This window comes from Molothrus ater, chromosome 1 (assembly GCF_012460135.2).
Source record: "Molothrus ater isolate BHLD 08-10-18 breed brown headed cowbird chromosome 1, BPBGC_Mater_1.1, whole genome shotgun sequence".
NCBI lineage: Eukaryota > Metazoa > Chordata > Aves > Passeriformes > Icteridae > Molothrus > Molothrus ater.
Window position 1 is genome coordinate 54,423,248 of NC_050478.2, and position 16,123 is coordinate 54,439,370.

The following is a 16,123-nucleotide window of genomic DNA, read 5'->3' on the forward strand; positions in this document are numbered from 1 at the left end:
TATACTGACCTTGAAAAGAAAAAGAATAAATAGATAATTCTTGAATGTATAAATAAGTTATATAATAGGACATTATTAATTACTACATATACAGTATGCAGTAATGCACTATGCAGGACAGAATTAATTTGTTTTATTAAAGATGTTAAAGAAGCGGGAGTTTTTAGAGAGGCCATGAGAGTGTCCATGAGGAGCAGAAAATTTCTGTGTGTCTGTTTTGATAATCATTCAGGCGACAGACAATTTACCTGCTGGCCTGGTTTGAGCGGCGATAGTGTTATTCCCTGGGTATTGATCACTGGGAGTATCTGGTTGCCGATGACAGTGGCGATGATCTGACCCTGGGCATTGGTCAATAACTGTGGAGTTATCGGTTGCACCTGAAGTCCCTGAGCTCCACCTGCCGCCTGGCTGGACGGGACTGGATTAGGCATCAGTGGGATTGTTCCAATAATCTGGAAGAAACAACACAGGGAGAATGTATGCATGCCACATGTACTTGCCACACGTAATTCCTTATATTCTTCATGTTGAATCAAACTTAGGTGATAAAAGCACAGAGAGACTGGTAAGACAGGCTGAGGGTGGGAAACAGTCATTCCTTCACTGGGGTGATGAAGACTTTCCAATTCATTTGTCACATCACATATCACCTATACATTTTACCACTGTCCACTGTCACCTGCAGCAAATAGGCTGTGGCTTAAGAGGGTATAAAACAAATTGTGGGCCACACTCTGGGCCTTGGATTATGGTTTCTTTCCACTATTAATTTTAACACAGAGTGAGATAAAAGTATCAGACTTTTTGTCTTGCTTTCTACGTCATCCATTTAATGGGTTACTAGTGGGGCTTATGTAATTCTACTTTATTTTCTAATACCTGGCACTCTAGATGACCACCTTTTACTCCCATGTGATCTCAGGAAGACACAAAGGGATACTGGTACCTTTCACGGCATGCCTTATTAAGATACGTTCATAAAAATGCAGCTGGTTTTGGATGACATCTATGAAGTACAACACAACAGGAGGGCTGATGTTAGATAAAATATATTAGCTAACATTTCTGGGGCAAGTAGTTGCAGAAAGAGACACTTGTGACATCTCAGACTTGAGAATACAGTGATTTCCTAAAATGTGAATGTGCCTGTAAAACTAATATTAGGATGAGATGTCAAACAGATGTCGTAAGAAAGCTTGTCAGTCAATAAGCTGCTAGGCTGGAAAAAGTTATGCTGTTGCAAGATTCTTTTTACAGGTATTAGAGAATCTGAAATGAACTTCTGATGAAACTTGGGCCTAAACCCAAACTTTTTCTTTTTTTTCCAAACATCAACCTACGAAGCTGGAGTCATAGGATTGTTGCAACAGGAAAAATAAAAAAAAAGCATATCACATCTCTATTTCCTTCATCTTCTCCTCTCTCTTAATCATAGCCTTGCTGAAAACACCTACTCCATCCTAAGACTTCCAGTCTGCCCTTTACAGAAAACTGGCTTCTTCCTCTTTATCCTCAGCATTCACCACACTACATTGTCCATCTTGACTCCCACTAGTACAATTCCATTTTTTTCCTCAGTGGAGATAGAAATATTGTAGTTTTCCACAGTCTGTCTGCTGGTTCTCATTCCACTTGGGGGCTTAGTTATCTTTTTAGATCTCTTTGTTTCTGACAAATTTTATAGAAATTAATCAGCTGATTCACAAACCATTAAGTAGGTATGGAGAGCTGAATGGATGGAAAGAGAAAGAGATGTATACATAGCACTAGACACAGAGAAGCTTTCTCATGAAAATAGGCTGAAGTATTCCTAATGAAACTCAAAAGCAAGTTTATTCCCCAAACAAATATATAAAACAAAACATATAACATTCTTACTAATTTCAACAATTAATTTATATATTATATTAATGGAACCCATCCAATACAGTGTAAAATTAGGTCTAAAATAACTGTTTAGTGAAAACATCAGTTAGCTTTTTGGGCAGACCACTAAGTTGCTTTATGAGAGTGCAAAAGTAAACACCACTGAATCTCTTGCTGTGGATATAAAATGAATACAGGTGTAAAATGCCTGGTAAAGAGTAACAAAGATATGTGAAGACCTCTACCTACTGAAATCACCAGAGGTGACATACAACAACCCCAAAAAATCCATTCTTAAAAAAGCACCATGCAAAGATATCCAAGTAAGTCAGGCATAGCTGGAGGGACAGGTGGCTGTCATCACTCTCTCCCATTATTAGGCTAAGACATGACTCCACTGAGTGGAGTCATATCTTAGCCTAATGAGTGACTGTTCCTTCAGCAGTCACACCCAGTGATATGCCTCTAGGTAGGCTCAACCATGAAGTACCAGGTGACAACCTACACTGACACCTGGAGCAAGAAGAGTGCACTGTTGGCTATGGCAGCTCAGGAAACAAGCAGTAGTTGTTGTCAATTTACCAAACTTGCCCAGTTAGAAGGCCTTAGCATGGGAAGACCAGAAAACCATAAAGTAAAGCAGGGCAGCTCTCCTGTGGGAGAATCTGATAAAATGGCAAGCCCAGCTACTAAGCTGTATTGTAAGAGCTGCATATATCAAGACTGTTGAAAAGACTGTAAAGATACAATTTAAGTTCTTAATGCATTGCTAAAAGGTAGACAGATCAATAAAGATTATTACCCCCATTTTATGGAGCATGAAAGTGAAGCATGGTGAAGCATATTCAGAGTCAGCCTTCTAAGCTGAAATTTCCTGAGAGTTTCTCTTTTCAGATCACAATGCTATTTTATTTTATTTTATTTTATTTTATTTTATTTTATTTTATTTTATTTTATTTTATTTTATTTTAATGTCCCTAGCTGAAAGGCAACTGCTTTCCTGTTCGTGTGAGAAGATGGCTATTTTCACTGAGGGGAGAGGCATTTATTTACATCATTATCAGATTTCAAATTGTTTTCTAAAATCAGACTTTCAGCATGAATGAAATACAGCTGCAGTGCAGTGCAACACATAAATATCTCCCCATTTTTGTGACCTAACATATTTATGAGTAACAAATATATTCTTTCACTTTTAATATAATCTCACCAAACACAAGAAATAATCCTTCTTAATTTTATCAGCAGAGACATATCAAAGGCCTTCCCTTCCTTTGCCATGTCTGTAAAGGACGCAACCTTGGACTGTCATTACTCCAATGTAACTTTAACTATCAAGGTCCTAATCCCAGCAAAGCAAAAAATGCTGTGTTGGTGTTATCAGTAATAGAAATGTTTGCATTCACATTTAAAATGCATTTCTTGGACTACAGTTGGACATTTCATAGAATGACAATGCTGAAGTGGACAGTTTGTAAGGTCAGAAGCAGAAGGCTATCTATATGTATTAATGTGTGTCACACACCATACTGTACATGGCGTGCTGTCCATGCACACAGACAGAAATGGAGCAGGAAAAACACAGATGGAAGAAGTGTTTCAGAAGGGCAAATGAGCAAATGTCCTCAGGGGTGTTACCATAGGACCCAAGGGTAAATCTTAATTGAAAACAGAAACTTACTGAGGTTTAAGAAGATTTTATTTCTTTTTTTACTAAAGTAAATTCTTGTCGGGTTAAGAAAAAGATATCCACTTGTCTCTACTTAAACAACAGGGCTACTCATTATTGCATGCAGCTTTGAGATGACTAAAACTGGATTCAGGTTTCCCCTTTCCAGTTTCCCCTTGTCCAAATACCCTCTCCTAAATATCCTAATTGCTCACTGATTCACACATAAGGAGTACTACAACTGTATCTCTTCCTTAAACCTTGTGTGACTGACGTGATGCTGAACCACATCCCTCTTCCCTCTAATTTTGGTATGAAATTTCACCCTGGGCCTTGCTAATCTGTCCTCTTAAATTATTGTACAAGTTGAAGACAATTTATGGTTTTGATACATTTGAATTTTGTCAAGAAATAAAGCAAGGCAATGCCACAGGCTTGAAGCACTGGCGTGCCACAGTACAGACTATTTAATTGCCAGTGATTTCCCTAGTCAGGAGGCATTGCTCCTTTCTAGGAAATGCTGCTACTTCAGATTATATTCAAAGATGGTTCAGGAATAACATGTGACAGGGACTGATCCCAAAAGATACTTACAGAGTCACACTGAATGGTTTGAGTTGGAAAGGGCCTCTTAAAGACCATCTAGTTTAATTCCCCAGCCATGGGCAGTGATGTATTTCACTAGACCACTTTGCTCTAAGCCCCATCCAACACTTCCACAGTGAGAATACATTCCACAATGCTATGTCTTCTCTGAGACAAAGCAGAATAGGCTTCTTATTCTGGCAATGCTTGGACTCAAATTCTTAAACAGTCCTGCTTGTCAAAGATGTTCTTGAAGAAAAAAAATCCCACATCCCTAAAAGTTCTCATGCTACAAAAGTATAATTTTATATGTTTTGAGAGTTTTTTTGCATGTCTTTTACAGTTCCTTTTATACATCATACAACTGAAAGCAAGCACTCTTCACAAAGGAGCTGCAAAACAGGTGTCATATGCAAAACAGCAATAAGACAGTTTTGAAAGCCCAAGGGTTAATTCAAGGGATCCCCTACCAATACTTCTCTAAGGGAGTTAGGCACAGTAATCTGCATAGCACTGCTAATTAAAATAAATTACACCAGGTAATTTCAGGAACCAGGAACAGGTTCCTCATACACCAGGAACCAGGTACAGGTAATTTCAGGAACCAGGAACAGGTTCCTCATACACCAGGAACCAGGTACAGGTTCCTCATATAGGTACAAAATGCAGTGCAGGTACTGAGAAACTGTACTGAGATATTTAATGTGAATTCAGACTTCAACTTCTTTTATAGAGAAAGGGGCTTTGTTCTCCTTTACTAATCACAGAGACTGCAATTCTGGCCCTCTTCAAGCAACAGAGTGTTGCCAGAATCCTTGGTGGAGTCAGATTATCACTTCAAGTATTCAGTATGTTTCTTTCCTTTTTGTTCATGGATTAATAGATACATCAATTGTATCAAGCTGCTTAGACAAGAGTTTTTGTGGAAATTAATTTATTATTTTTCTGCTTCCCAATATTAGCTACACTTTAAAAGTCAGTTGTTTCTAATTTTAAAAGAAATCGGGGGTGATTTTTAACAGCATCTGAATATTTTCTACTGACTAATCTATTAGTGTGATTTTAGCACCCTAGGATTTCAAGAGATCTGACATTGGATCTCTCAGATCTTACAACTTACATTGTCAAGATGACTTCTGCAATAAAATTGTAGGTCTTGGCTTGCACATGAAATTAATTTGTCAGCCTGCACCTTCATACCAGGTGTGGGCCCGATGGTCTTTGCCTACATAGTCCTGCAAACAGCAATGAAAGAATAGCACACATTTAAAGTGAAGGTAAAATCCCAAGTAATGGAGCTGACCATGGAGGGGAAAAATCCCAAGTCCTCAGTATAGCAATAATTTCTCTGAATATCACCCCCCATGGCAGGGTAATGTCCTAACACTACTTAACTCAAGCCAACACAACCAAAGGAACACTACAAACTGTGGCCAAATGGTTCAACAACTGCCTTTGTTTCTGCTCTGAAGTGTAAGTAAAATCAAAGACCAACTTCACTAGTTTGTTTCTACTGTCAGCCAGGGCTTACATAAAGGAAATGGTGACATTTCACCTAAAAATGTCTTCAACTCTAAAAATGAAATATTAATTATTTTTAGTAGTATCATCAAAATAAACATCTCTTCAATTTGATCAATGTTACAACTCTTTAAATATTGAAAGTTAATGATTCAATTTTGAAAAACAGAAGAACAACATAAAAAGAAAACAGAAAAATGGGGAAAAGTGAAAGAAGCAACAGAAAAATTGTTCAGCAAAATGAGACAAACCACCATATACACATAGACACAAGGGTGTTGGTGGATGAGACTTGGCAATGTGTTCTTGCAGCCCTGAAGGCCAAGTGTATCCTGAGCTGTATTGGAAGATTTCAGGGTGAGTGTATGTCTCCCTCTACTCTGCCTTCACCAAGCCCACATGGAGTGCTGCCTCCAGCTCTGTAATCTTCAGCACAAGAAAGACAGGGACCTCACAGGTCCAGAGGAGGCCAAAAAGATGATCAGAGGGCTGGAGCATCTCTCCCATGAAGGCAGGCTGAAAGAGTTGGGGCTGTTCAGTCTGGAAAAGAGAATGCTCTGGGAAGAATTTACAGCAGCCTCCCAGTACATAAAGGGAGCCTAAACACTGGATAGGGACTGTTTTATAAGAGCATGTAGGACAAGAGATCCATGACCGGACAAGAAGTAATGGCTTCAAACTAGGGAGGGGAGGTTTGGATGAGATGTTAAGAAGAAATTTTGAGAGTGGTGAGAACAGGTCACCCAGGGGAGCTGTGGATGCCCCATCCCAGGAAGTGTTCAAGGCCAGGCTGGATGGGTCTCTGAGAAATCTGGTCTAGTGAGAGCAGTCTCTGCCATGGTAGGGGGTTGGAACTAGATGATCTTTAAGCTCTCCTCCAAGCTAGATCATTCTATGATTTTGTACAGTCTTGCAAAATTTATTCAGAAGCTGCATCTGTTCAGAGATATGTTGCATGGGCACTTTATTAGCATGAGTTATTTAAGGAGACAATCTAAGGAGAAAATGACTGAGGAAAAGATACACTGATGTGAATCTGCACAGGCTTCTTTAGCCTCTGTGCAGCTGCCCCTTTCTTAATCACATACATGTATATCTATATATATACAGTTTCCATATAAATTATAAACACATAGACACAGCTATTTAAAAAAATACATGTAACTTATTTTCTACCAATATCAATAACCCCAGCTATTTATATGCACTATACCACACACATGCAATCCACTTCCAGTATACACACTGAAAAACTGGAATCATGAATACAAGGAATACAATTTGCAGATTTCTTTTGAAAGTAATGCTAGTCTACCTCATTCTTTGGACTAATGACAATATGATTCTTGAACCTCATACTGGATGAAATTAAGGCTGCTTGTGTCTTTCAAATTAAAAGTAGTACTAATTAATGCAAAGCTTGCAAATTTTCTTTTCTGCATTGTATTTCCTAATGACAAGTCAAAAAGATGGCACAACAAATTGCTACTTTGGGAAAATGAATCAAATAGTGATACTGGAAATAGGCACCTAGGAAACTGTACTCCCGTGTCACAATTTAAGGTAAGGTATTGTAATATGCAGGTTAAGTATTGTTCTTATATCATTCAACATATTGGATAGATTATTGCTTGTAAGCATCATAATGGAGCATTGAGTCCAACATTCTGCCTGATTTTCTCAGTGTTTGTTTTGTTTTAGAAAATAATGTTTGTATATTAACATCAATATACACAGGAATTTATTTGTTATCACTGTAGGAATTATGTGGTGAAATTTTTCTATTTTTCTCAAACAGATACAATTACATTCTTGTAGTAGGAGCGTATGTACTGTCATAAAAAAGAATGTCTATTTTATCAAACATTTTAAATAACACAACATTTTCTAATTAGAAAATTCTAAATATATGTAATTTCAATTTGAAGACTAAAAATTATGTTGAGTGTCTGCTGAATTGTTCCTCTTAAGCAATCTGTTTAGGATTTAACTTCCTTTTAAAAACAAGAATTAAATCAGGCATCACGAGCCTTAGAGGTCATAGTTCTCTGAGTTGAGCAAAGCAGCTGTTGATGTTAATTAGATTTGCAGGTCCTAAGTATTTCTGAAAACCAGCTAGTGAGATTCTTATGAAAATATTTATTATTTAAAATTATTTGATGGATGTCTAGTATAAAATATTTTAGAAATATTTTTGTTTGTTATGACAACAGATCCACGATATGTTATGACAGGACAGCCAATACTATCATATTTGTTATGGAAAAAACAAACAGAATTTCTAATAATATTTGATGATCACTAAAAGAATTTACAGCTAACTGTTTTTTAGCAATTTTCTGCTTGCCTCCCAAGCTACAAACAGCTTTTCTGATTGCTGTGCAGATCCTTTTAGGGTGTTTACAAGCAAACACATTTCTGTATATGGGGTTTTGGGGTTTTTTTGGTAAATCCTTTTGATAATCAAAAGTAATAGTATTAATTTTCTCAGGAATTAAATATATAGCAACTGGGCCAGAAATGTGAATTTCTAGAATTAATTACAATGAAAACATTTTTGTAAATATTCATTCATCCCTACTTTCTTTTCATGCAAGCTGCAATTTTCATAGACGCCTACAAAATTATCACTGTTGTTTGGCTTCTCTGAAGACTTCAATATCAACTAAGTATCAAACATCTCAGAGACAAGAAATCCCTGCTCTGAAATAAAATTTCTCAACCTTTTCAAGCTTTATATTTGGGCTGCAGCTGCTAACCCAAACATCAATTTGTATCTTTAGACTACAAAGTGGATTTAGATTCCTTTGGAACAAAGATCGTCTCTTTTGAGCAATGACATTATTTCCTACTACGTCTCTCTCAGAGCATAAAGAGTGGACTTGCTTCCAGCCACATCAGAATCTAACAAACTGGACACACAGCACAAGAAAATGTAGGCATCCTTACACTTTGTACTATGCGCCATACTGAGCCATTCAAGGACAGCTTAGGAAACAAGTTCCCATTTCTCAGCATGCCTAACTAGGCCCAGCACAATGTGTGCCAATGTGATTAGCTTGCCTCCATGCTATGGTGACATTATCAGCTTGTTTGGAACTACCTTTGCTACCTGGTGCTGTGTTGCACTGTACTGGCCCACTACAGAGATGCTATCGAGAGGTGAGGAGCCAGAATGAGGCAGGGTTTAGTAATTGCTCTATGATCCTGTGGTTTTTAAATAAGAGCTACAATTGAGACACAGCCATGCACAGATATGAACAAGATAATATCTTCCACTGCCAAACAGTTCTCACTGAAATAGTGTGGGTTTAATTTTTCAAATTGTAATCTTACTCTCTTTTTTAAAGGGATGTGGCACACTACTGGCAATGCCTGTGGATGAGCAGGACTATTTCTGGTATTATACTTTTATTTCTTTCCCTTGATTGTTCCTTTAAACTTGTTTTTGCATAGACAATTAAGAAGATGGCACTGACTTCAGCAGGTGGTCACCACTGTCACCGGTTTATCTTGTGACACCATTCCCAAAAAGTTATTCCACTAGAAGTATTATGGTCTTGCAAATGCGTGCCAAATGTGGCTACCTCAAAGACTTTTTAATTTTCATTTATTTTTTTTCATTGTTTATGAATCTGTGATGAGAATGAAATTTTCTGAGGAAACAAAAGTAAATTTTGGGAACCTTACTTTGAAAACTTAATGGTATTTTATTCTGTCCTTGACTGTCTGTTTAGAATACCAATGGATGTTTTCGCAGGTACTCCATGAGAAACTGGATTGAAATCACTAACTATCAAATAATCTTCAGATGCAATCTTTAGGACCAGAGTTCTTTAATTAGACTATAGGTCAAAGAATTTCTAGGCCATCAATATATTCTCAAAGAAACATCTCATATCTTCTGACTATCAGATTACCTACACTATACAAAATATTTATCAGATCACAGATTTCTCCCTGTAATTCTTAAAGGTAAAATTAATTGTGCATGTTGATTCATTCAATCATCTCAGATTTAGCCAAAATTCCTTGCAAGAAGGTTAATATATATTGTAATCAATCAGTAGCAGTGATACTCAGCATTGTTGTTAGACAATCACATTTTTCCAAATACTACTACAAATCCTGAGCTTGCTGCACAGATGCCATGACTGTGGATGATATGGTAGCTGTCTCTCAATCCATAATTTCAACACAGCACCTGTACAAGATGACATCTGTCTAAATACAAAGTCATGCCCTACTTAGGTGATGTTTCTACAATTTTAGATCATCTAGACTTTAGCTAAATAAAATATAAACTGTTGGTCTTACTAATTAAGAGTTGTAACTTTTACTGTGATAGTGTATGAAAGCTCAGGGCAAGGCTGAGATGAGTAACTGTGAAGCAGTACACAAATGTATCACTGAAACACTTTCCAGTTTTGCAGGACATGCATTTCTTCCACAAGTGACTTTTCTGCCTACTGAGAGCAAGGCACAATGCTTAGCACAGCATGATTATGATGGAACAAAGCATCCTGGATTATCTCTCTACTATAGTGGATATCACTGTGGAAACCAATATTCCAACCTATGAAGTGGAATTTTGCGATAAAGTACCACAGTTTTGTGGGAGTTGAAGACAAGGAGAAAAAATTCATTTCACTGAAAGAAGGCTTAGATAGATTGCATGTAAATTCTTGAATGGAAAATGGTCATGACTCCAAGTTTCTAGATCTGAATGTCTAGGAATAAAAATCCTTCCCGAGATCAAATATAACTTCCTTTTGTCATGCATTCATCACAGAGTTGATTGCTCTTTTTAGTACCAATGAAAATTTGCCAACCAAATATAAGCCAGGCCTTAGTCCTTCTTACCTTGAAAAATTTGTTCCAGCCCCTGGTTCAGCACACTGCTCTGTCAATCAGTTTACCTTTGAAAAGTTTGTTAAATTCCAGGTCTCTGTTCATTCACGTGTAATATGTTAGTATAAATACTATTTACTTCCCTGCCAGTATTCCTACAAGTTTTAAGTAATTTTTGTAAGGCTACCTATGAGTTAGAAAGACAAGATATGAAAAAAGTAGGGTATTTTTATGTTGAAGATAAAAAGCCACTCATCTTGAAATGATTCTCAAAATTAGGGAAGACGTAGCAAGAGACTGTGTTTATGAATCTGTGAGGAGAACATGCAGCTTAATTACCAGTTTCATTCAAGCCTGGTCCATAGGTCTGCTTAAGGAAGAGTTAAATAACTATGATTTTCTTATTAAAAGAAGCAGTGGGCTGGAGGTAATCCCATCTTCAGCTCCTACACTGCTATTCTGTGGAAGCAACATGTTCCTGATACAGACAGACAAATTGAAATTTGTTTATGTATTTTTATATTAATTCAAACTACTTTGTATTTCCCTTCTGCCGTCAGCAGAGCCCATATTCCTGAGGCCTGTTCTGTGGAAGGCAGATCACAATTTTCTATTCTTGCACATGCTCTCTGTTCTCTAAAAATATTTCCTTTTCAACCGTCATCTGCAGGGCACCAAAGGTGAGGGGCTTCTTTACTTTTTTGACTCTAGAGAAAGGGAATGGTAAGGATAGAAAATTAGTTATTTCCAGAATCCCTTCTCCATCTGTGTAGCTGTCACATGTCTTATATTTACATTTTCAGTTATTTTGGGCAGGCCATTGTTTCTTTTGGTATGTTAGAATAAGACCGTAGCACAGTGTTCCAGTATGATTATGTATTCCATTCATCATTATGGGGGTTCCGTAGACAAAAAAGTAACAACAATCCTATTTGTTGTCAAAGAATTAAATTGTTATATTACATAATAGTCTCACATTTCCTTAGTTAAGATGACTGAAGACTGTGATGCACTCTATCAAGACTTTCAAGTGGGATGCTACTGCTGTACTTTCTGATAATTTTTACTGGATTACAGGTTCCTGAGAGAAGAACAAAGGGGGTGCTACTTTAACTTCGTCAGTACTGAAATGCTCCCTTTACATAAGGAAAATACATTAATGCCATTTTAAACATGGTGTAAAATGTTGAAAATCATAGCCAAAAGCTGGGGAAAAATGCAGTGATAGTCTAGAACTGACTCTTATGTTTACAATTTATTTTAAATGTTTCCCTAGAGCTAGTGTTTCCCACATTACTCTTGCAGTTGTGGCTGCTGGGAAGTCAGTGGATCTCAATAACTTGCACTGAATAAAGAGATCCTTAGCAAGTTCAGAAGACATCATTCACAGTTACAGCTACAGCCCTACTGTAGGAACCAAAGCTGTTCCTCCATAGGATCATTCTGAGCAATTACTCAGCTTGGCTTTGACAATCAATGCTTAAAGTCACAGAATCATACTGGTTGGGAAAGACCTTTGAGATCATCAAATCCAGCCATAAACCTAACACTGCCAAGTCCGCCAGCCTAATTCAACCTCTCTCTTCTGGTATGTAATGCTTTAATGTGGAAAAGATTGAAATGAAACAAGAAGGTTCCTCATGGAGTGATGTACTATACTCAGTGCTTTAAAGAACCAGATAATCTAACCACTGATATGTTTAGCATATGAAAGTGTAAGGATCATCAGATGTTGCTTCCTTCATTCAGGCTTTACCTTAATTTAAGTAGTCTCCCTGTTAAAAATCCGAAGAGAAAGATATTAAATAGAATTAAAAGTGGTGGAATCTTCCAAGAGGAGAACAAAGTAGATGTGAACAAGAGAAAAAAGCAACAGCAAAATGAAACTTAGTTTTAAACATTGTCAAAATGCATACTGTAGTACATTTTTTAAAAAAAGCAACTCAGTTTCAGTAATGTGAAACCTCCAAAACAACTTCTTGTTTAATCTTGGAGCAATAGTGGAGAAGATTTCCTGGCATATGGGAATTACAGCAGAAGAATGAAGAGATAAGTGAAGAGAAAATGCCATACTACAATTAATATATGGGATAGTTTAATTGCAGGTAATCACAGATTTTTAAATTTACAAGTCAAGAAATTGTGCTCATTTCTGAGACAGAATTGAGCATATTAACTGCCCTTGAAACAATATCAGCATTTGTGGGTCCCATCCAACTCAGCATATTCTCTGATTCCGTGATGATAGTTGAGTTGGTGCATCTACTAGCTTCTCCTTCTTCCCTTATATCCCCCTCACTGCCATCACCTCACAAAAAATCCAATCCAATCCAATCCAATCCAATCCAAACCAAACCAAATCACAATAACAAAAAAATAAACAAAAAAACCCCAAAAAACCACCCCACACCAAAAAACCCAAACCCAACTAAACAAATCCCATCACCCCCCACCAAACAAAACAAAAAACCCAAACTCCAAATTCATTTCTCAGATTCAAAAGAAAGTTTATCCAGGCTGAATGTGCACACGATTTGTCAACCAGGCTGCTTCACTCAGAAATGAAAATGTAAAGATGTGTAAACAACAAATAACCTCAAAAAAGGAATTAGCATCTCAAAAAAAAAAGTTATCAAATATGCATTTGTTTATCACAGTCAAGTTTTATGATTCAAACCTCATTCATATATATTTTATGAAGAGAATATCCATTGTGGTGGCAAAATTAAATGCATTTTGAAACTTGTATGTGACATTTATCTATCTGCTCTATCAGAAAAAAGTTGTCATATTCATTCAGACATATATTACTTTTTCAATTTCCTGTCAGTAATGTTTTTTTAATGTTCTTTAGGGGTAGACCACAGGATTTCTTATTTCTCACAACAAAGACTTTAGCATTATGCTTTAGAATTATGTTGATGAGTTTATACCTAAAAAAGTTGCACCACCTTTTTTTTAAGAGATGAACAGTTCATTCTTATCCCTGATAACCATGGTTTTTGGGTTGTTTTTTTTTTTTTTTTTTTTTTTTTTGGTGTTTTTTTTTTTTTTTTTTTTTTGTTGTTGTTTGTTTGTTTTCAATTTTTTTTTTTAAGATATAGTCAGGTATCTTAAAAAAAAAGAGAGTGGTCTGGTCTTTTTTTCTTCTTTTAAAGAAGTTCATCATACAAAACACAAACTTACAGTGCAATTTTATGATGATTCAGGATTTACTGTGAGCCACAAGAGATAACAAAAAAAAAAAAAGCTCAAATATTGAAACTCCTTATCACATATCTTCCCTTCCAAGGAGATGATTTTGCTAGAAAGTTCATATAAACCCAGTGCTTTGAATAAAGTGTTCTGTAGCAGGCAAGACCTGGTCATAGAGAAGAAACAGAAACCAATTAAGAGGGTTAGTTGACAACATGCTACAGCTGTAATGCAAAACAGTGGCTGGAGAGGAGGACACTTCTTTCTCTGAGTTGCTAATAAAGTGGCACTGTAGCAAAAAACTTACATTGTATCCCATAGGCTCAGTGCAAGTCCTATGGAAGATGTTGAAGCGCAGTGGGTCAAGTCCTGAGTAGAAAGGACACTTGTTTCTTATGGGGTTTCTTTGGTAGTAAAGACCCCATCCATAATATAGAATAATGCATGCTCTTTGATAGTAACAAATCAGGAGAATTCCATGAAAACCATTTCAGTTGCATCTCTAAACAAATGGTACATTTGAATGCAAGTTAGAAGATCTGCCCCCCTTCTAAGCACACATAATATCTAGGAGTAAAACCAAGTATTTTGGTAAAACTCGCAATAATTATGATGGTGTAGTTTAGATTACTTTAGGATAGAAATTCTTAGATGATAAGACTCTTTCACGGTATTTGTGATATCTAATGGCTGGAGCTGTGCTGGAAATACATTCATGTTGATCTGTGGTCTGAAGATTTTGTGTATCCCTTTTCTGTACTAACCAAAACAGCAGGGCAAATGGCCAGAAAAATGTAAAAAGAAATCTGTCAAAAGGAGAGACATCTTCCCCGCTTCTAGAGATTCAAAGGGGTTTTTGTAAAAGTAGGAGAACCTCAGAGATGTAATGTCTTCATTTATGCACAACTGATTTTTAAAAAACATCATCCTGCACATGGAATACTTGATCTTACTTGAAAGAAAAGATACTCAACAGAAAGATCCTCCCCTTCACATTGCAAACCATCACTTAGTTGAAGTATCTGTAAAGTTAAGTATGCCTTAAATAATTCAGACATACCATTACCTTGGTCTCTATTTATCTGGGAAACACAAAGAAGCAGGCAAGCAAAACAGGAAAAAAAAAAAAGAATAATTCCCCCAGAGTAATTAAAAAAATAAGTTAGGTCAGCCAGTACTAAGTTCTGCATGTCCATCCTCAGCTGCTCCCAGGATCTGAGTTAAAACTACTGTGACTGCAATGGTGAGCTTAAGGATAACATTACCAAAAGGACTCAAGTATCATTAAAAGGAACTACTGTGTGATATTGTAAGCATGGAATTGATATAATATTTGACACCTAGCATTAGAAATCTGGTTGTAGACTGTCATTCATGACTCTCTCTATTCAGTGTAGAGAGTGAAAAATCCCTGCAAAATAATTCATTGATGCTTAAAACACCTGCCTTAGATTGGTCCTATGTTTTATTTTTTGAGAGCATCTATTTGTTTCAATGATGACAGAAAACACTAAACAACTAGCTTAGATTGTTGACTAGCCTAAGTTGCCTTTCATGTGGTCAAAAACAGGGAAAAGGAATTCAAATCAGGAGTCTAAACAGAGTACTCTGCGAAGCATTCAATTCTAAAATTGACCTACAATCTCTAGGTTATTTGGAAAACAAGTTGTCTTTTTACAGATCATCTCAATCTCAGCTGTAGATAAAAGGAGGGTAACATAATTTTTTAAAAATCCCTAAAATTAAAATGAAATCATTGACACTTTTTCTGGAAATAAGACTCAACTTTTCTTCATTTTTTTTCTTTGGTGAGCTACTATTAAAATAAAAGGCTTTAAGAAGACCTCACTGGTTGAAAAGATGTTCAACACATGCACAAAATGAAATCTGTTTGACCATCCTTGTCTATTACAAACATAAACACAGAGATAGAGATGATTCACTTAAATTCCTTCAACTTGACTGGTAATATCTTGATACATTTCACTGGGGAGGGTATAACTTATACCACTCTTAAAAAGTAAGTTTAAAAAAAAAGACACAGCAATGACTGTGGACTGAAGATTTATTAGAAAGATTCCCTAACCATCTCTTGGAAGTAAAATTTCCATTCTGTGCAAACTCAGTGAGAAATTGCTTTCTTGACATGGTACTCATTTATCTCCCCTCACTCTGTGTTCTTTGAGGTCTCCTTTTGCATCATTTGTTTGGTAGTATGAGGCCGATCTAAACATTTTTACATTTGTGCTCTTGCCAGAGACCACAGTGATTTACTGAATCAGGAACGCATCATTCATGTTTGTTCCCTCTTTTCACTGCATATGATTTTAAGGAGAAATAAAAGGCAAGGGTACAGCTTGCTGCATTAAGTGCTCCTTAGGAGTGGCCCTTATTGATGGATCAGGCTATGAGAATTTGAGCTTGACTTAGTAC

General features: G+C 36.5%; 1 protein-coding gene across 1 annotated transcript in view; it reads right to left on the reverse strand.

Moving 5' to 3' along the window:
• POU6F2 (POU class 6 homeobox 2) overlaps nucleotides 1-16,123 on the reverse strand; it is a 303,651-nt gene that overhangs the window by 23,644 nt on the left and 263,884 nt on the right. Inside the window, exon 6 of the mRNA XM_036396650.2 lies at nucleotides 249-455. Within this exon, the coding sequence (XP_036252543.1) occupies nucleotides 249-455 (207 nt within the window). The remainder of the gene's footprint in view (nucleotides 1-248; nucleotides 456-16,123) is intronic.